General features: G+C 40.5%; 2 protein-coding genes across 7 annotated transcripts in view; both read left to right on the forward strand.

Annotated features, from left to right (window-relative positions):
• Nucleotides 1-1,527, forward strand: part of dok7a (docking protein 7a) — a 38,609-nt gene extending 37,082 nt beyond the window's left edge. For all 3 annotated transcript variants that reach the window (XM_079604898.1, XM_079604899.1, XM_079604897.1), the window contains one exon: nucleotides 591-1,527. In XM_079604898.1, the coding sequence (XP_079461024.1) occupies nucleotides 591-736 (146 nt within the window). In that variant the 3' untranslated portion in view covers nucleotides 737-1,527. The remainder of the gene's footprint in view (nucleotides 1-590) is intronic.
• A 2,058-nt stretch (nucleotides 1,528-3,585) lies between these two features.
• Nucleotides 3,586-27,594, forward strand: part of LOC306994415 (solute carrier family 24 member 2) — a 97,327-nt gene continuing 73,318 nt past the window's right edge. For all 4 annotated transcript variants that reach the window (XM_079604900.1, XM_079604902.1, XM_079604901.1 and 1 more), the window contains exons 1-2: nucleotides 3,586-3,843; nucleotides 5,274-6,254. In XM_079604900.1, the coding sequence (XP_079461026.1) occupies nucleotides 5,388-6,254 (867 nt within the window). In that variant the 5' untranslated portion in view covers nucleotides 3,586-3,843; nucleotides 5,274-5,387. The remainder of the gene's footprint in view (nucleotides 3,844-5,273; nucleotides 6,255-27,594) is intronic.

Raw genomic sequence — 27,594 nt, forward strand, 5'->3', positions numbered from 1 at the left:
CCCATCTGACAAAAACTGATGTTACTCTTTTTTAAGCAAAACAGCCTGAAGCTCAAATACAATAATAAATGTCACTCACTTTGGTGCAAGTACAAACATCTGAAAATATAAATTTCACTAGATACAGTGTATTTATATATTGTTTATCATTATTTATTTGTATATGGTTATTGTAGTTATTTAAAATATTAATCTGTGTTTTTTGCTAATATATTTTTTAATTAAATATATTATAATGTATTATGTAATGTATTCATGTGATGAAAAGCTGAAATTTCAGCATTTTTGCTCCAGCATTCAGTGTCACATGATCCTTCAGAAATCCTTCTTATATGCTAATTTTCTGTTTAAGAAACTTTTCTTATTATTATCAATGTTGAAAACATTGTGTTGCTTAATACTTTTGTGGAAACCGTGATAACTTTCTTTCAGGATTCTTTCATGAATCGAAAGTTCAAAAATAAATATTTTGTAACATAAATGTTTTTACTGTCACATTTGATCATTTTTATGTGCCTTTCTGAATAAAAGTAATAAATTAAACTTTTTCAGGCCAACATCAACATCTGTCTTGTTCTGGTTCTGTTCAGGGAAAAGCTCCTGTAAATACGCTCAGATTGACATCGCAGCGACCGAGGCGGCTCACAGAGCAGGTACCCAGCATGCATTGGGGCGAGAGGAAGGGCTTCAGAGACTGGAGCAGCAGAGGAGAAGACGAGGACTGAAAGAGGACTGAACTGAGAGACACTTCATCTGGAGAGTTCATGATCGTCTCTTGCTCTAGACAAACTGACCAAAACACTATTTTTTTGTGTTTTACTTTCACATAAATGTAGTGTATACAGAAGTTTTCTCATTTTCTCATATAGTCGACTGGATTTCACTATGTAGTGAATAGTGAGTGAGTGTGCAGTGTTAATCATAGCATATACACAAATGATTTAAATACAGTAATGTACAGTAATGTATACAGCTCTCACACACACTGCTTAGATAAACATGTTAAACACACATTCAGTGTACAGTAAGCCGTAAATACATGGATTGATAAAATATCTGTATTCTCTTGTTAGATGAATATGTGCAATGCACAGAACCAAAAATGCATTTTTATTTATTTGTTTTTTTATTAATTTATTTAGTTTTAAATGCTGAATATTACTTTCTAGTTGCATTTGTAATAAATATGCTGCATTTACTTTTTAGTCTTTTTATTAACCTAAATTAAAGTCATGTGAAGACGATCATTTTTAAACAAAACTACCGGTACTGATTTTGTATTTTAGATTCATTTTGGAACCAGAATGCATTGCAGGGGTTCAGTGTCCTTTGTAGATCACATGCTGTATTTTTCCATAGTTTCAGCACTGAAGGAAGTGAACAGTTTGAACTGTGATATATGAAAAACATAATGCTGATGCTAGATATTATATTAATCAAAGTTTTTGTGACAAAAGTAATAACAATAATGCTAATAATAATCGTTTGTATATACAGGTGTAAAATAAAAACTAATGTTCAATAGCCAACTGTTTCTTATTATTATTATTATTGGAAAGTTTAGTCTAAGTTTTATCTGGAGACGTAGTTTTATCGTCTCGCCGCCAGAGGACAGCGTGAGGCTTTAGAAGCGGCAGTCGAGCCTGCCACGAACATGCCAGCGTGAAGCTGGTGGAAAATATAAACATCTATTATCATAGAATCATCTCCTCGTGTTCCTGGTGATTATCTTCAAGAGAAAAAACAACACTGGAGTTTAGCGAGGATTTCTAAACTTAGACACCATGACGACAAAGTGTTTTAAAGAAATTAAAGGATTCAGAAAATAGTTCAACATCCCAGCTGTTACGTTTTGATAGGTTTCTAAGGACGTTTTGATATTCCATTAAGTTATAGAAACTTAATCGTTCTCCAATGTTCTCTGGCCGTTTAGAACGTCCAGTTTTTATTGATTTAAATGTTTTAAAAACGTTCCATGAACGATGTTTGTGCTGACGTTGTGAGGACGTTATTAAAGAACCTTACTGGAAGAACGTTTAGCTTTGAAAGCATTGACAGAACTTTCAGAGAAGGTTGCCTTTTAGCTAGGATGGTAATTGGATGGCATTGATTTGCACAGACAGAAATAAAAAGCACACTGCATTAAAGTTTTAAATCTACACTGCAAGCAACATGATAAAGGTGACCTCACTAAGATTCTGGGGCCGGATTCACGAAAATCTTAAGAAAGATTAAGTTAAGAAAAGATAAGATAAACTATCTTTAGTTTGTATCAATAAGTTTGTATGTTCCTAAGTGCAATGCTAGAAAACAAAGATTAAGTTCTGAAATATTTTCCTTAAGAAAATGAAAGGCTTTGGTGTTATTTGATTGAAAGGCGGATAGGCCTATTGCTGAAGAAGACTCGATGAATGAAAAACGCCTATAGTCCATGTTTTTAAGATGCCTGTAGATTACCGTAGTTATCATAATACGCGCTCAGACAGCTGCCCTCGCGACTGGCTTTACGGGAGTTAATACTCAGCGCTGTGATTTCACTGCATCGTGTCAAGTTAAAATATTTTAAAAGAGCCTGTCTCAAGGTGCAGCGGTTTTTCCCATTCATTTGCGCTCCGTAGGCTATTTTATTGCGCTCCCACTATGCGTCATGTGTGCGCTGCCTGCAGAGATAGTGCGTCTCCCCATCAGCTCCGTAGTTCAGGGCTGCGTCCGAAATCGCACTCTTCTTGAGTAGGCAGGTACTTATAGGCTACTTTGTGACCGCAAAAAAAGTATGTTCTATAAGTGTAGCCTATGTTCTATTGCATGCGTGTCATGGGTTACTCGCCATCTTCAAGATCAGTAGGACAGACTACGCAATCATAAATTGATAGAGTGAGTTAACACGAGGCACTGTAAATCATTACTCACTCTGAACTGTGTCCATCAATCTTAATTAGACAGCGGTGTGTGTGTGTGTGTTAATGAGGGCGAAAGTGTTCTGGATTCTGCGTGGGCAATTGTAATAGATTCAGCAAAAAAGTAGCCTAGCCTACTGCATAGATCTGCACAGTGCATAAAAGCAATTACCCGAATACACGTACACACACACACACACACACATACAAATGGCAACCCGACTAAACACCAGCAACACTCCTACACCCCAACTCTTTCACACTTCTGTCTCCTGAGAGTGCAAGTAAACACGGCCATTATTTTTGAATAACAAAAAAGAAGTGTCAGCTTCCTGTCAGCTCGCTCAAGAAACTGAATAAATGAACTTAACACGGACAGACTCACGATGAAGCAAAATAAGACCTTTATCTCTTTTTTTTTTGGTGCGACATCTTTCATTTAATAAAAAGCGTGTCATATCATTTGTGAATGGGAAGGGAGAGGGAGTATGTGTGAACATGATGATTTGTGCTTTCTCTATCATTTGAAACTCGTGATGATGTGAGACTTCTCCTGTCGGAGAACGCCGTAACCACGGTAACGCTTCCACTTGGGCCATTGTGATGTCACAGAACCACACGGCTGCGCGGAATCGTGGTGGGCGACACCTGTGCGCGCGCTCTTGCTCTCTCTCTCTCTCTCACACACACACACACACACACACACAGAAAGAGAGAGGGGTTGTGGTCGGTTTGAACATCGCTCCTCGCCATAGGTAATGTCTGGGAATAAGAGCATGAAATTGGACACAGAGACGCTCTTTCGGAGCTCCTCCCCTAAATAACATCACCAGCATCATCATAGTCGGAAAGAAATTACTGGAGGGCACGAGAGAGGACGCACGCGGACTGTCAACCTGCTGTATGCGTCGCGCCGAACCGTCGCGTTCATCCATCACCTCTGAATGTAAGTCACATTTTTTCATTTATTCGACCAGTGAGTTTATCAACGTGCTTATTTGCTTTTAATATACAGTTCAGAAATGGTGCGTTGTACATTGCACATGATGCATCATTAGTGTTGTTAAGAGTATTGAGCAGACAACGTTGCGTTAGATCAGAACTTACCTTCATATATCAGACTATTAATTATTTAGCCTATATATCCATTATTTTTCGGCACACAGAGCTCAGAGGTCATGAGAATCACAGGTCTGTTGCATGTCCGACAGACTGTGATTATTCAGGTATGACAGCCATACCCCCCTTTAATAACAGCATGATAAATGACAGCATTATTAGAAGTGACATTGCCACGCATGGAAAAATGTACGGATGATGTTCATAACATGATTGACAAATGACTGGGAGAGAGAATAACAACGCGACGTGCATAGTAAGGGGTTTGAAGAAATATAGATCTAGAAATGTTTATTTATTTAATCAATTACCTACATATGTCCAAATGTCAGTATTCCCAAAACAACAAATTAAACCAACTCCCATTTTCGATTATTAGGCCTATACCTATTAATACAACTATTAATTGTAATAATAAGAATTATGTATTATTTTCAGTAAAAGTACAACATAAACTACAGATTTAGTACAGCTAACTAATCGTACTTACCAACTGACTCGACACTTCCAGTTTTTGTACTGCACTTTCACTTTCTGTTTTTTTTTCTTAGCACTTCATTTGTATCTTGTATCTAGTAAATCATTTTAATATGCTTTAAAGAAAATATGTAAATAAAATACCTATTTTAATCAGACTTAATTATTTTCATTCATTCTAGTATTCTAATATCATGATCATTGAGGAAGGAATAGCCTTGATATAGTGAGGAAGAGAAGACTTTTAAATGTGTCGTAACACTGGCATGAGTAGATCTGAAATTACACTATGAAAGTTCCATTCAGATGTTCAGAAGCATTTTTATGTGGCAATCTAATAAATGTAGGTCTTCAGAAAACATGTTTATAGATAACAATGAGTCGAAATGAAAACATTTGTGTTCATGGCAGTCAGTAGTATGGCAGAGGCAGTAGTATCGCTGTTGAAGAATTTGAGCTTTTATTTAGATCTTATTTTTGGTTATATAAGGTTCATGCTGTGAAACTGCTGCGTAGGGCATGAGAGGGATGCAGACATGCTTTTGACATTGTGCCGTTTCACTGTGACCTTGAAAATGCAGACGCAGCTGTGAGTAAGAGCAAGTCAGCGATCGCAGATGCTCACAGATTCACACATTCCACACACACACACACCGTTTACTTAGTGCACTTGGACATACGTAACGCACGGACACTGACCTGGCAGCATATATCTTGTTGGCTTTGTGTGATGTGTGATTAACCCCCACCCCACCCTTTCTGTGTGATTATTTTTCTCAGGCTAATATGAGGAAGCCTCTGGTGTGCTGAAGGACACCTGGATTCCACAGATTTATTGTACAAGTAGCATTCCCAGCATGCGCTAAGCCTAACCGTAGCGTAACAAGAGAGCACATGAGTGTTGAAGCAGAGAGAATGGCCATGGCCTCCGACGTACAGCACAGTCAGATTGTCTGTGCCCGCCAGCGCTTATGGAGAAAACTCAGGCCTGCGCGGGTGATCAGCCTCCTCATCAGTCTCGTAGCAATAAGTGCAGTGGCCTTCTCGTGGCACTCTACTGCTCAGTGGGAGGGGCTTCAGAGCCACGCCCCACACAGAACACTGCTATCCACACACCTGGGTTACCACAGTAACCTCTCGGAGGACACGCCCATAGCCATGCGTTCGTCCGCAGAGTCAAACGAGAGTCAAGGGGACTATCCGACTGACCTGTTCAGCCTGGAAGACCGTCGGCGTGGCGCTGTCGTGTTACACATGTTCGGCATGATCTACATGTTCATTGCCCTTGCCATCGTTTGTGACGAGTTTTTTGTCCCCGCGCTCACGGTCATCACAGAGAAACTGAAGATCTCAGATGACGTGGCAGGCGCCACCTTCATGGCGGCCGGGGGCTCGGCTCCTGAGCTCTTCACCTCCGTCATTGGCGTATTCATTTCCCACAGTAACGTGGGCATCGGAACCATTGTCGGCTCCGCTGTGTTCAACATCTTATTCGTCATTGGAATGTGTGCTGTATTCTCGAAGGAGATCCTGAACCTGACGTGGTGGCCTCTTTTCAGGGACGTCACCTTCTACATCATCGGCCTCATTATGCTCATAGTTTTCTTCCTGGATAACTACATCACGTACTTGGAGAGTATCAGCATGCTGCTCGTCTACGCCACCTATGTGCTCTTCATGAAGTTCAATGGGACGGTAGAGTCTCTTGTCAAGAGCATCACAAACAGAAACCAGGTGGTGGAAGTGGAGGCTCAGCCAAAGGTGAGTTGACAACATCTCTTCCTTCCTCTGTCTGTCCAACCACTGTAGACCTATTTGATCACAAATGATTAGACCTATTTCTTTTTAACTACGCAATAGTAATCTTGTACTAGGCCCTATACCAATAGCCGCTCTAAGCCCTTGATGTCCTCACCACAGTCCACACATTGATGGCGTTGTGTAGGCCAGGGATCTACAACTTCTGTCCTGGAGGGCCGTTGTTTCCGTATACTTTTATTATTTGGTTAATAATACGTGGACAGTGATTGAAAGGTTATTTTGCCAGACAGCTGGATTTGGGATTTGCACAAGAGATCCTGAGGATGATGAAGAAACATATAAATTCGAAACACACAATACTGGACCCGAGTCAGAACTCAAATGTTGCCAGGCAACAGGTAGAAGTTGTCTTTATGGCATACACTCAGATACATATGCATATGCTCATGCATGACTGTGAATATAGTTTTCCTGCAGTTTCCTGTGTTTTGGTTCTTCATTAAGGCATAAGCTCTTCATTTGTGATGCGGTAGTCATGGATGCAGCCGAAATAATCCTGCAGGCTTTATGTAGCGTAATCCATTCGTCTCCGCTACTGCGACGAGGCCTCGACTAACAATAATCATGATCTAATACCGCAGTTTAACCTTGAGCCTAATCCCTAACCCCTGCAGTTGTCAAAGCATCTTCAAGCACCACACGAGAAGTTTCACAATTTCCAAAGGAACGTACCTTAAAAACCTCTTGACTCGGGGTTGACGTCACTTTATTTACCATCATTTACATTTACTATATAGAATACTGTCTAAACATATTGAGAATGATAACAAATTATACATCCTTTGAAAGCTCTAAGGGTTTAGTGCCAATCTACGGTGTTACGATATAGATCCTCCAGCAATAGTAATATTGTAATTTGTGCAAACAACAAAATGCTAAATCAACTTCATACCTTTGTTATGAAATTGATAAATCGATCCAATCCGTCGCACTTGGGTAAAATCTCCATGACAAGCATCCATTGAAAAACAGCTTTTTGTCCACAAAAGAGCTAAATCTGTGAAATATTGATATATTGTCCATTGTTTATGTCAGATTTCGCCTGAAAGATCTACTCTCAATCATTGTTCCACAAGAAATTATGCAATTTGTGCACCTCGTTTATGTTGTACAAGTAAAACTGTATACAATCGTATACATTAGACTCTCACAAACAAATGAGCCCACCTCCAAAGTTTATTTTTCAAAATAGGGCAGTAGTTTTACCAGGTAGTTTTTTCACAGCTTCAGAGGCATATTCTCCAGCCATTGTCATTGTAGTAAATATTGACGACAAAACTTTAAGCCAATGCCAAGACAATTCTAACAGCGTGTGTGCTGTATTTTTATGATTATGTACTGGTGTCTGGACTAGGGCTGCACGATATATCATTTCAGCATCGACATCGTTATGTGCGCATCCGCAATAGTAAAGGGATCGTAGTTGATCTGTGATCCGTAATGGCCAGCTCCCCGTTTCGGAGTGCATGCGATCAGCGTATTAATTACAAAGTTTAACCAACATAGAGTGAAATTTTATCATTTGTCATTTTATCATTGTTTTTAAGTTTAAACATCAAGTGCAAGAAAACTGTATCTGAGTGTTTCCTGGCAATCTGACACTGTTTTCTGAACGCACACACAGACAGCATGGTGAACACAGAATTCAGGTTTCTTTCTCTTATTTTTGAGCTTCAACAAATACATGGATGTAAAATTAAGTAAAAACGCCTGTCTCTGCGAGTATTCTCGCAAACACACTCGGTTATGTTTTGTAAACAATTGAAAAAGAAAACGGATGTGTATCATTCAATTAGGTCCGTGCATTCGTCTTAAAGTGACAGCAGCCTAATATATCAGCAGCTGTTTGTCACCAATGGTACTCAAACAACAAAAGAAAAAGATAAAGATAAAGCCACTGTTGAACATGAGATTTTGTTCTTGGACTTGTTAATACCTGCGACTAAGCCAATAATGTTTGGAGTTTGTTAATGTATTTGTATGGGGATTTTAATAATGATATACGTAAAAGAATAAAGGATAATTATAATGCCCAGCAGTCATTACAGTTTTTTCCAACTGCTTACACACAAAATCTTTTCATGTCACACGATTTTTGAAACCTCTCACTCAAAATGCAAAACTACACACCAAATCTCCAAAACCATAAGCTATTTATCAGCCTTTGACTCAGTTTTCAATTGCATAAAACACTTTTTTCAAAACACTACACACAATTCTCGACCTAAAACACAAAAATATAATGGGAAGTGACTTGCTTTCCTTTTCCAAACACAACCAATCAAAATGCTACACTTATTCACCAGGCCACACACACACTCCTCACATGTGCAAACACTACAGTATTTGCTGTTCACTAACCAATCACTGCTTTACTGTAGTATAGGCCTATAAATAGGTCAAAGGTCAGATTACCTGTTTTGAACAGAGACGCCACAAACACAATTGTGTTTTTACTGTATTCTAAAGAATATACTTTTGGTTTACATATGTTTATGGTTGTGTTGTATGCTACTGTATACAACTGTAATGTTTGGCCTGATACATATTTTCTGTTTCTACATTGCATTGGTGTTTCTTGTGTAGATAATTCATAAGGTTTACAGTGTACTTGTTACCCCTCTCAGCAGATTACTGTCACTGTAGAACGTTACATTGAAATGTAGATATAAGAATGAAAGACCAAAGAGCTTTAGATTTAGAACAACAGTGTTTGCATGATATATCCAAAAATGTACTATTATGAAAGAAGTGTTTGCCATTTGATGCAAATGCTTCATTCTGACGCGTGTTTATGGCATTTTGAATGCAGTGTTACATTTTGAAGGAGATGTGAGGCAATTTGCATTTTGTGTGTGCCGTTTTGGGAATTGTGTGTAGAGTTTTGAAAAAAGGAGACATAGTTTTGAAAACGTGTGTAAGCAGTTGGAAAAAACTGTAAGTGAGAGTTTGAGGAAGGTGGGGAAAGTGCCATAGATCTTATTCTGGTGTCTGATGTAAAGTATATTTCTCAGAAAGGAGTAATAGAGTATGGCATTAGCGATCTTCTGTACAAGGAAACGTATAGTAAATAAAAATTCATAAAACTACTGACTAGATCGTTGAATATAGCATTGAAGCATTTAAAGATCAATTTATTGAGTTCAATGGAATGACATTCGTAATACCTCAATAGTTGATGATGCTTGGACACATTTTAGTTTAATTAATTAATATGTATTACTTATATTATACGTTTTATTTCTTAAAGTAGTGGATAGAATTGCCCCCCTTAGACAGGTAACAATTAAGCAAAGATCTAGTCCTTGGATGAATCAGGAAATAATGGAATTAATAAAAAGCAGGAATAAGGCTCTTTTGATTTATAGGATAACTAATAAACAAGAGGATTAAAGAAATGTATGGAATTAATTTTGTTAAGAGATCTGATCTAAAAAAGGGGCTGTTGCCTAACTGTTTTATTTTTACTAAAGTGACAGTAAAATTACTAATATGTTAGAAGATCTTCATGTGTCTAAGTCAACTGGGCTAGATGGTATTCAAGCTAGATTTTTAAGAGATGCTGCAGATATTATAGTTCCAACTGTTGCATTTATTGTAAATATTTCTTTAGGAAAGGGTATAGTCCGATCTGGCACAATGATAGCCTAGATAAATCCATTATACAAAAAAGTAAATAGATATGATCCTGGAAATTACCATCTTGTCTCCATTCTTAGTTTGGCTTAAAATGTTTTAGAAAAGGTTGTGTATAAACAGATGTATCAGTATGCAAGAATGGTTTAATTTATGATTTTCAATCAGGTTTTAGAATATCCTATTCAACTGATACTTCTTTACTTTATTTCACAGATTTGATAAGGAATCAGATTGATGGAGGTAAAATGTGTGGAATGGTATTCTTGGATCTCCAAAAAGCTTTTGATACAGTGGATCATTCAAAACTGTTGGATAAATAAAAGCCGGGTGCATACTGTGTGATTTATGATAGTCCTTTAAGATTGTTGCTTATCAGACTGTACGAACATGATCCTTGGTCTTAGCCATGTCACACTGTAAGATCTCAGTTGTCATTAATGGCAGTCAAGACGCGTTAAAAGCGGACGCACGCAAAAAAACATGTCGGGAGTTTTACATCATCAATCAATGATACGTTTAGTGACAATGAGCTGCATTACATGTGGTGGCTACAAAGAAATCTCAAACGTTAATTTGGGTCATGGCCTGTTTTGAAAAACGAAGACAATTTGACGGTTGTCGTATGAAATGTCACACTACAGGACTGTGACTCAAATCTTGACACTGCCAGAATTTCGTCGGAGGTAAAATTTTATCACTGCGGCCATTAATCGGTTGTCGGTGAACATGTCCAACTAATGATAAAAGACTTCAGATTTCAGCCTAAGATCAGACAAATCTTTTAGGATTTGCAAAACTTCAAAATCGCAGTGTGCACCTGGGTTTAGTGGCATGGGTTTTTCAAGTATGGTGATAGCCTGGTTGAAATCTTATTTAACTGTGTTCAAAGAGTAGAAATTGATGGTATTCTCCCGGAGGAAATAATAACCATTTTGCCGCTCTTTAATGTGGCCAAAGTGCGGCAGTGCGAAGCCCACATGAACTGATCATCTCTTCCTCTTTACTGCGTTACAGCACAAAATAGACAAGCATGAACATCTCGGGATATGTTGAAAGATGTCATGCTCTACTGCCACACTGGAGCGCACTAGCCACCAACTAGACAGGGGTGGGAATTACAGTTACATGTTAAATAGATCACCCTCAGTGTAATCTGTTAAAATGACGGACGTCCTTCAGATTTTTCCGTCACTGCTAAAAAAAATTAAGTCAATTACGGAAAAAAATTTCGGTTAACGCGACCTCTGCTCGGATGTGTCCTTGAAAATTATTTAAATGATGCAAGTATGGCTATAAAATCTTTAAGTAAGGTATTTTAATGCTAGGACAACATTTCTTGCTAGATATGATAGTTTTCTGAATAAACTAAATTTTAAATGATTTGCATCATGTTTAGTGTAATGTCATTTTGAGTACACATGCGTTTCTTGGATGTCTGATCTGTCTCATGTATGGTTGGTTAAGTAATAGAAATCTTAAAATAACTTCATACGGTTAGGTTTAGGTTTCAGTATTTTTACACGTTGAAGTATCCCTTTTTAGACATCTTGATTGGAACAGAACAGAGTAGCACATCTTAAACTAAAAATGGTACACAAGATAATCAATAAAAAAGCTCCTATATATTTGTATACATATTTATCTAGGGTAAGTTAGAAACATTGTTATAATACTAGGCAAAGTCTTACGGATATTACATTATATAGTTTTAAAACTATGCATGGTTGAAGGTCTTTCGAATACTCAGGGGCTCAAGAGTGGAATAAGTCGTCTTTAGATATTAAAGTTATTTCAAATATAGTGTTGTCAAAAGTACTGATATTGGTACCAAGTCGGTACTGACATTTTTAAATTGTGACGATACCAGCATTTTCCTCTAGCATTTTGAGCGCTGTTGAATGGATTCTTAAAGGGCAGTTATTATGCCCCTTTTCACAAGATGTTAAATAAGTCTCTGATGTCCCCAGAGTGTTTTGCTCAAAATACCCAACATACATTTTTTTACAGCATGTTTAAAGTGTCACTTTTTGGGGCTCAGAATAATGCTCTGTCAGGACAATCTCATCTAGGGTGACCACCTGTCCCGCCGAAATTTGAAGCTTTGTCCCGCGTCCCGCAAGTCATAAACAGTGTCCCGCATTTTAATGTTGTCTGTATTTTATTTAATCGTCTTTTAAATTACAATTCTACAATTAAAAAAAATTGATAATAAGAAAACACTGAACATGCGCAGCCGTTATTATTGGTTCTAGCCAGAGCGGGAAAACAAACACTGAGAAGAAGAAGAAGAAAAAAAACAAAAAAAACACACACAAAAAAATATAAATTAAAGATGTACTGAATCCGGTAAGAACGCATTCAATCTTTCTATTCTTCACTAATGGAATTTATGTGCTAATTTGGAAATGTGCTTTTTAGCGATTGGATTATTATTTTCATTTAATTATTTAGATTGAATAGACCCGTGCTGTTAAAATGAGTTTTACATTAATAGTGACGTTCACAGCGCCGGTCAGCGCCATCATTAACATTTTTATAAAGCCTATTAGCAATTTAAAGCATGTTAACATCACTGCAAAAAGACATCTAATATAAAATCAATATTTATTCACCTAGTATAATAATAGTAAGTTTTCTCCCTCGTGTCCCGCATTGTCCCGCAAAATCAGGTCTGCTGACCTGCAACAGAGCAATAGCCAGGTGGTCACCCTAATCTCATCTGATATCAAAACAGAAACTCTCAGTAGCGGTGTTCATTTAGACTCTGAGTCGGACAATAATGCCTACAGAGTCAGATATAATATACTGTATGGAAATAGAACAGGTGTAGTCTAGTTTAATTACGGGAGAGCCCGGACGATTGAAACGCGGGACGGATGAAACACTGAGATTTCCTTGAAAACCACTCACGTTGTCAACCACTCACGTACGTCAAATTTCGTCAGCACGTACAACACGCAATGCCTATCAGACCCGCGAAAACATTTCTTCTTTACGTCATGCCGTTTTGGATTTAAAGCCGGAAATGAAATTACACAAAATGCGCATAGGTTTATCGCCTATGTTTAATGGGTGATAGAACAAAAATGGTTAAAATGAACCTTTAAATTAAAATAAATTACAAAATATGTTTGTAACAATATGTAGGCTACATAAGTTACTTGTCAGGTATTGTTCATAAAAATAAGCATGAATAGTTGCCGTTTAAACTGTTATGTTTCATCCGTCCCACCCCTGTGTTGCAACCGTCCCGCCTGATTGAAACAAAGCACAACTACCGATCAAAGTAAATTTTTACTTAAATCATTCTATATTTGTACCGAATAACACATGATACTAAGATAACACATATGTGAGTTATTGATCACACACACAAAAAAAATCTATCTGTAACCTTATCGTAGAAAATTACGTTTTTAACTGAAAAGTGTTTCAACTGTCCCGCCTCTCACCTAGGCTACAAGCCTGTTGTAGCGGATCGCGTCCGAATGATGGCCAAAAATATATTGTGTTCAATGAAGTTTATTGTACATCACACAAACGATGAAGCGTTAGTTTTACTCCAGAGAATCACTGTAATGGTGCGTTCACACCGGGCGCGAATAGCACGTCAGGCGCGAGTGATTTCAATGTTAAGTCAATACAAAGACGCGTTACGCGCGTAAAAAAATCCTGCGGCGCGAATGAGGTGTAGAGTGCGGTGCGGTAGATGCGAATTCGCCTCATTCGTGCATCAAGTTTGCGCGAATGGCGCGAATTGAGCGTCTGGCGCGTTACACGCAAATTATTTTATAGTGCTTTTGTGCATTCGCGATTTTATTGTGCATTTTGTTTGACGCGAATTCGCGTCTGCCGCCCGAGTTGAAAAATCTGAACTTCTGCGTCAATTCGCGCCGCGTTAACCAATTAGGAGCCTGCTTGCTGCTGTCATGACACGTGGTGAAGTGACATGATAAACGGGGGCAGGCCCGCTTTTCAGTTGAATATGTCATTTTAAATGTTTGGCCTCAATAACTTATTTTATATATTTGGCCTCAATAAATTATTTTGTAATATGACTAAATGCCTGCGTGAAAGAAGGGATGACATTGTTCAGCTATGTTAATACGAATGTGACACTGAACACTTGCAGTCATACATTTCTGAACATTCATACATTACATTTCTAAACTCACATAATTAAAGAAGTCGTTTGACCTACGTTATAACGAGTCATTCATGTATTTTAACTTGTATGTCTCATATAATAGAACCGAAGTAGATTGTGAATTTAAACATTTTTCGTGCAGCGGCAAACGTCAGGAGGACTAGCCGAGGTAAGGCTGTTCCAGGCGGGTTACATGAGCGCTGAACGCCGGTGATCGCCTGGATCTCTCAACCCCCGAAACGTCAGATCACATTTTTTTAAATAGGCGCTATCTTTATAAACAAACCGCAGATTTGAGCTTTAAACAACTACATTCTCGACTGAACAACTCTCAAAACTACATTTCGTGACACAATAACATTAACAGTAGTATTTTTAAATTTCGCAGTATTTTTAAAAACTTTCGCCTCTGACACGCGTAAATTTAGCTTCAAACTTTTGTTTTTACGCATGTCAATTTCGCTCTTGACGCAAAGTGGTCAAGCGTATAACTAGACGCAGCAGGCACGAATTTGACGCGCTATTCGCGTTCGGTGTGAACGCACCATAAGAGCTGAATAAACACAGTATACGACGTGTGCATTAGTCTTAAGTCTTTCTGCCGTGATCAGTAACGTTAGGCCTTTCACTCCGGAGACTGCAAGCTGGATCAAGAAGTGTACTGATCCATCCTCGAGTAACAACGAGAGTAAATGAAGACTGCTATGTTCATTCTTACATCCAACAACAAAACACCTCAATCGCTTAAAAGACATTCTTGTCTACAGCTGCTCCGGCGTCGAAACAATGGCGGACTGTGGCACACTCATGGCGGGTCTACTCTAAAACTGTGTCCATCAACAGTCGTGGGAGGGGCTTGTGCAAAAGTACGTCACATTGCCTCGGATCTGAGAACGGCTTGTTCTGAGACAGTTTATGATTTATGGGGATTTAAAAAAAAAGCACTGGGTGGATTTTCATAATTATATGGTGGTTGTGTACACACACTGCTAACACACATTTATGTTAAAACGCAATGTAAAAGTGATTTTTTCATAATAGATGCCCTTTAAACACCTCTGGTTGGCCATTGCGTTCACGCGGTCAACGTACAGTATATGTCTCTGATTGGCCATTGTGTTCACTCACTCAACATATATGTCTGTGATTGGCCATTTGTGTTCACGCGTTCTGTGACGTTGACAAAAACATGTTGTCTTACCGAGCGCTTACACAGATACACACTGGGGCATTTGAAAGAAGGCGTCTATCCCTAATATATCCACTGATAGACGGATCCGGTGATAGACACCTGCTTTCAAACGCTCCCGTGTGTATCTGTGTAAGCGCTCGTGAAGACAATTTTATTGTGCTATCCTTGACAATTGAGTGTATTTCACTATTTTTTTGTCTAATAAATCAAATCAAATCATTTCTGTTGACGTAAAATTCGATTTTTAACTCAAGGTTTTGCTTGCACAGGTATAGGACACATCTAATCAGTTTAATTTGAACACTCTGCACAATTTTTTTCCATTTGCACATTTAACTCAAAACATCTACAGATTCAGCAAACTGGCTTTGGGATCAATGCAGCAATTATTGAAAGCAGCATCCTTGCAGTTACCTCTAGTACATCACATGGCCGCAACAGCAGTTTGTGATGTCTGGTAACATTGCCTTTTAAGGTGTAATATAAATAACATTAATATTATTAATACAGCATAAATGCCCACTGTAATGATTGGCTACCACATTTACATGGGAAATCACCCATGTCCCTTTTAAAAACACATAACAGTTTTAAAAACGTCTGTTCTTGGCTTAAAGGTGTAGTGTGTGATTTTTAATCTGAAAATTTTCTGTTGGTTGCAAATTGCAACCAACAGAAAATGCGGTGGCCGACAGGAAAATATGTCGTCGTCTGAGACAGCAGAGAGTAGCCAGTTAAGCAACGACGTTTCTTTACAAAGATAAAGTAAGAAAAAGGTTTACTTAATTATTCAGTAAAACGAAATGTTATTGCAAATATTATTGCTACTTGTTCATCAATGTGTCCCGTTTTATTCGCTGACTTTAGCTAGTTTCTATGACGAAACGCGTTTGTCCGTTTAGGGCTATACTTAGGGCCATTTAAGGGGACCCGTGGTGTATGTAGATAGAAACTGCTCATTCTAAGGTAGTAAAAACATAATGGTTCATTTTGTAATGTATCTACACACCACTGAAAACATATAGGCCGGGAGCCAGGTCCACTCCTCAGGATGTTTGCTACCTTTTTTTCACTATTATTTCCTATTATCTTATACCTTGGGACAGGTCAACCTTATACCTTGAACTTATATTCAAATGATATAAGTCACTGGAATATAAGTGGCTGCAGGCGACTTACAGCTCATAAAATATGGACCCCCAGGCTATTGATCGTAGAGACCACATTGAGAACCCCTGTGCCAGTGTACGCGTAAAAAAACGAAGTATACTTTGGGCATAGGTCAGCCAGGATGAGTCTTGCGGCGCTGGATCTAAAAGGAGACTGTATTGCAGCAGTAGGGGATTGTTGTATTGTGGAATGATGCTCATTGTGTCATTCTGTTCACAAGGGATTAAACAATGTCAAATGTCAGCGAAGCCCCGCTGGGTTAAGCTGCACAAAATATGTCCTGTTAAAAGAAAGAATAAAATGGGGATATCAAAGACTCCTCGGACTTCTGCTCGAATCTGCTGTCGTATTTCAGATATGGACTCTTCAGTCATACAGGGTTAGAAAGGTTTCATCTGGAGGTAGGGAATCTCTGTTTGTTGATGTCAAAAACATAATATTATAGACATAATAAGTGCAGTAGAACAGATGTGCCCTGGTAGTTTAGGCTGATTTGTCAAGGATGGCCACGCTGTCTTTCTTCAACGCTAATTGCTTTGACAACAGACAGGTCTCTATAGTGATATGAAGTGAGGTGAAGCTTTTGTGAAAAACAGCCTAACTAAATGGAAGGAAAAACATGGCTGGTGCTTTAGGAAGCTGTTGATTCATACCATGTTCTTTACGGTGTGAAACGTGACTCAAGAATGTCTTGGCTCAGCGCTGGGGCATGGCTCGTGCGATTACAGTCCAAGAAACAAGCCCCCTCACTTTATGGACTTTGGCATTTAGTCTGTGACTTTTGAAAATTAATATACTTGGGTTGTACTTCAGGGAAGTATTTATTTTTCTACAACATTATTATTCTCTCTTGTTAAGCTGCAGGAACTTAACTTGATTATTTACACACGAATGTACACTTAAAAAAAAAATGAATCCGTCAAAAATTGCATTGATGTTGATGTTTTTTTGTAATGTGAATTTGTGAATAGCATAATTTACAAAGTGTCATGAAGGGAAGATTGACTGTTGTGTAAAAAGATGAAACAGCATCAGTTAAAAATATTTTAACCACAGAAATGAACTATATTAATAATTGAAGAAGAAATTACTCACCTTCTGTCTTTTTATCACTCCCATTGGCAGTTCTAACAGTGGTTCATAAATGTGGATGATGCAAGGCAAAATAGTTAACCATCCTTAAAAGAAAATAAAATATTTCTAGAACATATAAGTATTATTATTATATAATAATAATAATAAAATATTTACAGTCTAGGAATGTTCCGTCTTCTAATGGATTTTATAGTGAGATAATCACTTTTTTTGTAATGCCCTCCTAAACTCTACTGTTTAGGCTTGAGAAAGCGAGAGCTGATTTACAGTGTGTGTAGTGTGGTTGTTCAGAGATTAAATACGATCATATGCAGGGTATTTAGAGTCTTCTAATCTATACTGTTTCAGGTAAAGGACCTTTCCGTGAGATTTGTTACTGACGTTCCGATTATCCCCACAGATTTAGTCTTACCTTGTGACAAGAGATGGAAATTAGTTTTGGAGGTATGAGCTCCAAAAGCTGCCCGGTAAATCTGGATTTATCTCGAGTGCATGAATATAATATAGACTAGGAGTGGAGAATACTAAGATTTTTCTCATCTTCATTCGTCAGCTTCCTTTACAATTTCTGAAAAGTCTCTTCTCTGATTCGTTTTTTTTTTTTGTCTAATGTAAAATTGTATTTTAACTTGAATGTTTCCTGGGTTAAAGCGTACACAACCTACTCCATAATATAGTTTTTTTTTTCATATGAACATTATTTGTTAAAAATAAATGTTCCTTTATGAATTGAAACATTTTCATATAGCTTCTCAATACAATAATCATTAACTTTACAGATCAGAAAACATATTTTATGTATCGTTTGTTGTTTGGATTGTATTGTTTATAATCTTCTTTTCAGACCATTAGTCAATAAATCATTGGTAAACACAAGATCATGTTAAAATCACCATGAAATCAAAATATACAATTCTACCATCTAATTAATTCCACATGGACAAAATGAAGTCCCGCCCTAAAGTCCCTGCTGTTTCACTGGAAAATGTGTCGCATCAGGGTAAAAAAGAAATTCCATTTCATGCTGACTTTATTTAGGTCAATAGCCGAATTGCCTTTTTTTTTTTTTTTACCAAAGACTCCTGGTTGTGGGAACATCTGTTTGGATGTGATAATTTTACATTTACTTAAACTACCTGTAAACTAATAGCACCATGAATTGTTTTAGTAGCATGAACTCAATGGATGCAAAAGAGTGGCTTCCTCTCTCTCTGAAATTGTATCCACTGGTTTCACTGTTGGACAGTGTCACTTTATAAATATTAATTCAAATATTATTATATCTATTTGCTATTATTTCTTCGCCCCCTGTTGTTTCAAAGGATATGTGCAATGCTGAGCACCCGTTTGGGGAGGGGCACTACACCCTTCTTTGATAATGTATGGATATTTATGTAAATATGCTTGTCCCACCACCAGAAATCGAACTAGTCCATTATTTTAAAACCGTCATTGATTTGCTGCAATGCATGTCAAAAGTTGTACTATTTTTATCTTGACATGGTGTCTTAAAAATGTCCCCCTATTGCCGTGAGATGCCTTCGGGCAACAAACTTCAGTCTTGTGGTGTGTGCTTGGCTTTAAATAGCACTATCACACAAGAGACCTGACTTACAATTGATTCCAAAAGAATTTGATGCCGGTGTGCTGTTAATCTGGTGGTGCACAGCTTTAGAAAGCATTATAAATATGTAGTACGGAGTACAGACTGTTTTTTATTCGTTTTCAGTACTGAAATATAATGAAGGATGAAATATAAGAATATAATATATGTAATATATAGTATGCATTTTATATTCAGCAACATTTTCCTGCTTCCTTAAATTGCTTTCTCAGTGGATTTTTGGAAGAGCGCTTGTGTGTTTCACACTTTTATAAATGTCTATTCTATAAACTTTTTTGTGAGATTGTGAAAAAGAGGTTTTTATTTTCATTTATCCAACAATCTTCGCATATACCCACTTTTGCTTCCCACACACAAACACACACAATTTAGCTTTACTTCACATAGAAGTGTTGATTGTCTTATAAGAATTGAAAGGAGTCATATATTTTGGCAGTGTAGATCATTCACTTTCATTATATCAAAAAGAACAGCCCTGGGTATTCTACCTCTATTTTATTTATTTATTTGTTTGTTTGTAAAAAAAAAAAAAACTTTTGATATGGAACCGAATTAACACAAGGCTGAGTAAAAGATCCAAACATCAAATGCAGTTGGAAGATACATAGACCTGTACAGTATACTGTATGCATTTGGTAGACATTTTTTTCTAATGCTTACATTGCATTTAAGGTATACATTAGTATGTGATTACCATTCTCATTGTGTGATAAAATCCATGACCTTGAAGTTGTCGCTTTCGACTTCAAGAACATTGACTTTTAATGCCCATCTCGCTAACGCAGGGTGAAAACTGTCACACCATGAAATGCTGCAAGGGAAGGTGTGATGTGTCTGCTAGGGATTTTGTGATAATTTTTAATCTCTCTAATCTCCTTATTAACTAGCTTTGATCTATCTCTTCTCATTAATTTGAGAGGACTTGTGGGTGTGCAAACATGTTATGATTAGCCTTCACTTGACGGAAAATTGAGGCCTGTTTTGGTACCAAATTATATCAGTCAGCAGAATTCTGACCGCAGATTTTTTTTCAAACTTCCCATTTTTTGTTACCATTCATTTTGAAATACATTATATCCATCCATCCATCCATCAAGAATATTTTTACATCTTGTATAATTATCAGATTTCTATAGTCACTTTTTTTCAGGTAGGTTTGCTAAATACCTCATACATTGTTATTAGGGTTACAATGTGACGGCTCAGATTAATTTGTGCTGATGTAATCTTTGTTCTTGCAATAACTTGCAGTAACACCCAAGTTAAATGGTTCATTGGATGTCACAATTTTAAGGAATGTTACATTTGAAAGGGGTCATCGGATGCCCATTTTCCACAAGTTGGTATGATTCTTTAGGGTCTTCATATAAAGTTTGTAACATACTTTGGTTAAAATTCCTCACTGGTTGTGTAAAACAACACCATTTTACCTTTTCAAAAACTGCTCTGTTCACAGCGACCCGTTTCGGTGCATGTCTCTTTAAATGATTGTAAGCAACTGCTCACCCCACCCCTCTCTTCCATGGGGCGTGTTGACACAATAATTCATAATAATTTGTTACATTTATATAGCACTTTTTCTGAGACCTCAAAGCGCTTTACATAGAAGGGGGGGAATCTCCTCAACCACCACCAATGTGCAGCATCCACTTGGATGATGCGACGGCAGCCATATTGCGCCAGAACGCCCACCACACACCAGCTTACTGGTGGAGAGGAGACCGTGATGAAGCCAATCAGTATATGGGGATGATTAGGAGGCATATTTTGGCCAGGATGCCGGGGTTACACCCCTACTCTTTTTTAAGGACATCCTTGGATTTTTAATGACCACAGAGAGTCAGGACCTCAGTTTAACGTCTCATCCGAAGGACGGTGCTCTTTGGCAGTATAGTGTCCCCGTCACTATACTGGGGCGTTAGGACCCACACAGACCACAGGGTGAGCGCCGTCTGCTGGCCTCACTAACACCTCTACCAGCAGCAACCTGGTTTTTCTCAGGAGTCTCCCATCCAAGTACTAACCAGGCTCAACCTTGCTTAGCTTCAGTGGGCAACCGGTCTTGGGCTACAGGGTGATATGGCTGCTGGCTGACACAAGACACATAAGGTGTGTTTGACATCGGCTGCTGCTGGATGTAACGGATCGAGAGTTGCCACATGCAGGCGGGGAGAAGCTTTCTACAAAAACAAAAGGCTACTAAAAGCCATGTCCCAAACACTTAAACATAAATCATACACATACAATATGTAGCCTAGTTTGAACCAGTGTAAGTTTTAAAATGTATTTTATACTCTTAAGTTCTGAATTTCCAAAACAAAAGTATTTGATAAGCACAGATAATCCACAACTAATAAATAATAAACAACTCTGAAGGCAGGGAAATGAGGAACTTAAATATACACCGATAACAAACTAAAGGACTAGCAGGTGTCATAATCACATCAATCACCATAACTAACAATAGGGGGAACAGAGACAACAGACTTGTGGTGCTCATGCTCCGGAGACTGGTGCAGCACTCATTATCAGTCACACCACCACACCACACCCTGCTTGCCACATACTCACAAGGCTGCACTGTACTCTATCAATCCCCCCAGTCACGGCGGCTGCGGCACCTGGGGGTAGAGACAGACGAGGCGAGAGAAAGGTGGCGGAACCATGAGGAGCGACAGAGACGAGAGGGGACAGTGGAAAAGAAAAAAATATCTTGGTCCAGTTCCCAAAACGCAGTTCCATCTGGCTGGCGGTGGCGCTGAATTTAATCATATATATATACAAAAAAAAAAACATAATGGCACAAAAGGCTGCGAAGGCTCAAGTGAACTCGAGACTGTGCTAGTCATGGTGTAACTCCGTGGACGAGTTCTTTCCGCAACAACAAAATTCAGGTGCACATAGAATACACAACATTCTTTTACAGTCGTGTTCTGTAAAATGTAGTTTATATGACAGATTTGTTCTTCAAATGTTGCACTTGACTTAACTGTATCTTCCTTTTCGAAGTGATTCCAATCATATCAAGTGATTCAAAACCATCATGGCGAACAGTGCGCATCTGAAGTATCTCAGCTGAAGGAAATAATACTTTATCTATCGTCTTTAATATATCAGCCTAATTTTTTTTATCGGATCTATAACGATAACATTAAAAATGACCATTTATTGGCCGATATTGATTTGTGGCCGATATATATCGTCCATCTCTCATTTTTAGAGTCTGCATGCAATTAAAAAAACTAAGCAATAACAACTTTGTTTTCATATTCATAATGTTACTAGTCTTATATTGAATGATTCATTCATGCATTTTGTATATTATATACAGTAGAGTTTAATCTAATGATACTCTGATATGATAAACTGATACCGCTTTGCTTCCCGCTGTAAAAATCACTGTGGCAACTTGTACAGTTTTTATACTTAATTTTTTTTATGCAATCTGTTTCACCTATTATTAAATATTATTTATTGAAGAATAAAGGCCCATTCACACCAAGAACGATAACTATAACGATAACTATATTCGCGTCACACCAAAGAACGACAACTGTCTTTTATTCCAAGTACGCGCGCCCGCGCTGCGGTTTCAAAGTAGCGAAAATAGATGACTGCTGCTGCTTTACTGTAAAGTAAAAAGCAAATTTGAACTTTTTGCCTGTAAATCCAGACCCAAATCCGAAAGATTAAGGGTCTGGCATCGAGTAATGAAAATCGCCCAACTCGAGGGGCGGCACCAAGCATGCGTATGGAAATCTCACTGCACGCAATTGGATAACACTATGACCAATCACAAACGCTTAGGTACCAGCGGAGCTAACTGGTAGATTAGACTCTTGCCGCATCTGGTCGGCAAAACAGCAAAAACGTCCTTCTTGCAAAGGAACGATTCGAGCGCCGCCTCATGTTCCTTTTTTGGATAAAAAGCCAAGTCTAACTCGTTCATCGTAGCAGTCAAAGCCGTTTCAAACAACTGGTGGTGTTTACCCATATAGCCATCTTGCAATGTTTACTAATGACTTCGACGTCACAGCGCTGTCGTCATCTGTGGCACGGCCGATTGTTTTCCATATAATTTTTTTTACGTGACCTTGAAAATGGGGTTTGACTTGTCAAACAATGGTGGATTATTCTGTACCTCGGCGATCAACTTCTCCACAATGTCAGTCTGCATTTTAAATGTGCGAGTCCTTTAAATTCAAGTTTATTCTGATTGGCTGTTAGTGTTTTATCGTTCAACAGCTGGAACAAAATCTTTCTGAAAGTGATCCCAACGATACCGTTCCTCATTTCTTTATCGTTATAGTTGTGGTGTGAACTCTGCTATTTTTTAATATGGAGAACGATTTTTAGAACTAGGCCAATATCTTTTCCATTATCTTTATAGTTATCGTCCTTGGTGTGAACGGGCCTTTTTAGCGGTCTAAGCATAAAGCCTTGGGGAACACCACATTAAATGAGGATTTACTGGACACACAGCTAGTGACATACAGACAAACAGGATCTCAGGTTATTTCAGTTTAGGATAGGAGCAGGATTAGGTTGAAGCTTTGGGTAATTTTTGCGTTAATACCAGGTTACTTTCTATATACTTCAGGGACTAAGGGGTCTTGATTGTATCACCCCTTGAATGCTAAAAATAACACTTCCTGTCCATATGAACCCAGTGAAAGCTTGACCTTGTAACGTGTGTGTGTGTGTGTGTGTTCACTGTTGTCTCTGGACTTAATTTTCACACCTCCAGATCATTGTGCTGATATCAGCGCTCATCAGCATTAGAAGAGTGTGTGAATAGTAAATGGAAATGTGAAATAGAGGTGCATTTCAATCTCTCTCTTAAATAAAAATAGATTATTGCAATCATGCATCCATGAGAAATACATCTGAGATTCTGAGTTTACTTTTGGCGATTTCCAAGGATAGGGTACAAAATAAAACAGTCAATGATTTTTTTTTTTTTAACAAATGGTCAAATAAAATAATGTTTTCAATACAGAAAATGTTACTTATGACAAATTAATATATTACATATTTTATGTAAAAAGTAACTATTTCAATTTAGTTTTTATTGTATTTTATTAATGCATGTTTAGCTAAATTTCTCTTCATTCTCTTTCAACAATCTAATCAGTAACTGATGAATACTATCAAGTTTTTTTGTTGCTGTTTGATAAGCCGGTTCACTGGAACACAATATGGATATCAGATGTAATTTCTGTTTCATATCAACTTTAATAAATCATCTGGTAATAGGGTTGCATGAAAAAAATTTAATATTTAGTGATTATAATTTTTTAACCACAATTTGTTTTTCAGTATAATAAATTATGTTAGTTCAACATATTTATTTGTTGGATACAGTCAAGAAAGTCAAGGCCTTTAAGACTTTTTGATAGTTTCTAACAAATCTAATAGTTCCCTTTCGTCCAGGGTTCCCCTGACGAATTGGGATCACGCTAGGGAGCCTATTACCTTCGAGAAACTAACAAAAAGCCAATGAACATTGGCATGCAACATTTGCATTCCGCGGACCCGCCCGTCAGCGCGGGTATAAAAGCCGGAAGTAAACATTGCATCATCGCCTTTCGCTTCGGAGCCTCAGTATTCCTGTTGACTACAAGCAAGCCTTCTGGAGAACAAACAGATCGATTACCTGGAGAGCAGAATCGCTGGTGTGACGGCGCGGTGCAGCGATCTTCGCCTTCAGCAGCAAAGGGTTGCAGCGTCCCCCGGTTGTCTGCTGCGGTGGTCCCTCGGCGCTTCGGCGTTTTCTCTCTCTCTCTCTCTCTCTTGTTTTTCTCTCTCTTTTCTGTCTAAAAGAGCTGGCGGGTGTTTCGCGTCCTTTTCAGGATGTCGACTCACCCGTGCGTTTCTGGATGCGGTAGACTTCTCCCTCCGGATGATGGCCATCAACACTGTCTCGCATGTTTGGGCTTAAGGCATGCTGAGGCAGCATTGTTGGATGAGTCATGCTCTCTCTGTGGGAGCATGGCCATCGCGACGCTCCGCTCGAGACTGAGATCCCTGAAATATGGGGGAGTCCCTTCGGATAATGCTCGATCTAGTTCGTCTGTCGGTTCAGTTCGACAGGCGGCTACTTCGGTCATTCCCGTTGGTGAGCGTATGAGGGTTACAGTGCGGAATGTCTCGTGTGGTGAAACATCCTCGCGAGCTTCCCACTCCTCTAGCAGCTCGCTGCCAGCGGCGCTTCCGGGGGAACTTCCGGGGCCGTCCCGCACGGTTCTGGTTGTTTCCTTTGGAGCGCCCCCGGAGGACCAGATGTCTATCGCGGCATCGGAAGAGGTGCAATAATCTTCGGGTGAGGAGTCAGCGGCTCCACCCCCTTCGGGTGTGGTGGCTGCAGCTGACGCTGATCCCGAGGTGGTTGCTATGCTCGAAAGGGCGGCCGCGAATGTGGGACTCGAGTGGAACCCTCCGCCCGGGCCCTCGCATTCGCGGCTTGATGATTGGCCTGCTGCGGTACGTGCGGATGCCCCGCGTACCGCTCCAGTGCCTTTCTTCCCCGAAGTGCATGAGGAGTTGAGGAAGTCCTGGTCGGCGCCTCTGGCGTACCGGCGGGGGCCTCCTCGCCCCTCCCTCTTCACCACCCTTGACGGCGGGGCGGCGCACGGGTACGAGGGAATCCCCACAGTGGAGCGGTCTATCGCGATGCAGCTGTGTCCGAAGACCGCTTCCACCTGGCGGGGTGCCCCTTCACTCCCCTCCCGCGCCTGTAGGTTCTCCTCGGGTCTAACCGGGGAGGCCTATAAGGCGTGTGGAGACGCCGCCTCCGCCCTGCATGCCATGGCTCTGCTTCAGGTCCACCAGGCCAAAGCACTCCATGACCTGCAGGGGGGTGGTCCCGACCCAGCCTTGCTGCAGGAGCTGCGTGCGGCGACCAACTTCGCTCTACGGGCGACGAAGGTTACCGCACGTTCGCTGGGTCGGGCGATGTCCACACTTGTGGTCCAGGAGCGCCACCTATGGCTTACCCTTGCGGATATGCGGGAAGCCGAGAGGAACAAACTTCTCGACTTCCCCGTGTCCCAAGGGGGCCTCTTCGGCGAGGCGGTGGATAACTTGGCCCAAGAGTTTTCCGCCGCCCAGAAGCAGTCGGAAGCTATGCGGCATGTCCTGCACAGGAGGAAGGCCGCTGCTGGCCCAACTCCTGTTGCTGCACAGCCTCCGGCCGCTCGTCGCCGAGGTCGTCCTCCTGCGGCCGCTCCCCCTCCAGGCCAGCAGCCTCAGCCTGGGGGACGGAGGTCGGGCCGTAAGAGGGTGGCCCAGCCCGCTCCGACGCCACCTGCACCTTCCAGGAAGAAGAGAGGTGGACGTCGTTCCTGATGCGGGCGACCTGGATCAGGATGCTGCTGCTCTTCGGGAGGCGGTCCCTATTCGCCTCCTTCCCCCGGGGGAGGGCCGGGTGGAGAATCTTTGGTTTGTTTTTGTTCCGCCACTGACACAGTCAGTGGTACCCACTTTTTCAATAAAAGAGCAGTTTCCGCATCCTTTTCCAGGTCATCCACGGCCGAGACTGTCGGGCACGCAGTCTCCCCCGTGCGAGAGGGTCGCAGCGGCGGCGCGTGTCGTCTCAGTGCGACACGGCCCCCGCTCCCCTCTCCCCAGCCTGCGGGTAGCGGCCTCGCGGAACCCTCCGCGTCGCCCCGGCCTGCGGCTGGCCACGGACGTGCAGAGACGGGGTTGCGAGGAGTCAGGGCCTCGTTCCTCGTCTCTCCCCCTCCCCTCGCCATGGGGCGGCCCGCAGCAGAGGGTACACGAAGAACCCTCTCTGCCGTCTGCCCCCCGGAGTGGACAGGTAGGTGTCAGTACCTGCGCTCAGACCCCGCTCGCGGTCGCCACGTCGTCGCTGGAGCCGGGTCCCTGTCCCCCGCCCTGCTGCCCCTCCGCGGGTACGCCGGTGGTCCGGGTGGGTCTACTCGCTCGGTTCCTGGAGGCCTGGCTAGCGCTTCCAGCTCCGTCCCGGTGGATCCTCCGCACCATCCGGCTCGGCTACGCAATTCAGTTTGCCCGCCGGCCTCCCAGGTACAGGGGCATTCTCTTCACCCGTGTGCGGTCAGAGGATGCCCCTGTCCTGCGGAAAGAGATCGATGTCCTGCTGGCGAAGGACGCGATCGAGCCGGTCCCTCCTGCCGAGATGAGGTCGGGGTTTTACAGCCCCTACTTCATTGTACCCAAGAAAAGCGGTGGGTTACGACCAATCCTGGACCTGCGTTCCTTGAATCGGGCCCTGCACAATATTTCCCTTCAAGATGCTCACGCAGAAGCGCATTTTCGAATGCATCCGTCCCCGGGATTGGTTTGCAGCAATCGACCTGAAGGACGCTTACTTTCACGTCTCGATACTTCCTCGACACAGACCGTTCCTGCGGTTTGCGTTCGAGGGTCGAGC

This window comes from Phoxinus phoxinus (assembly GCF_949152265.1).
Source record: "Phoxinus phoxinus genome assembly, chromosome: 2".
Lineage (NCBI taxonomy): Eukaryota > Metazoa > Chordata > Actinopteri > Cypriniformes > Leuciscidae > Phoxinus > Phoxinus phoxinus.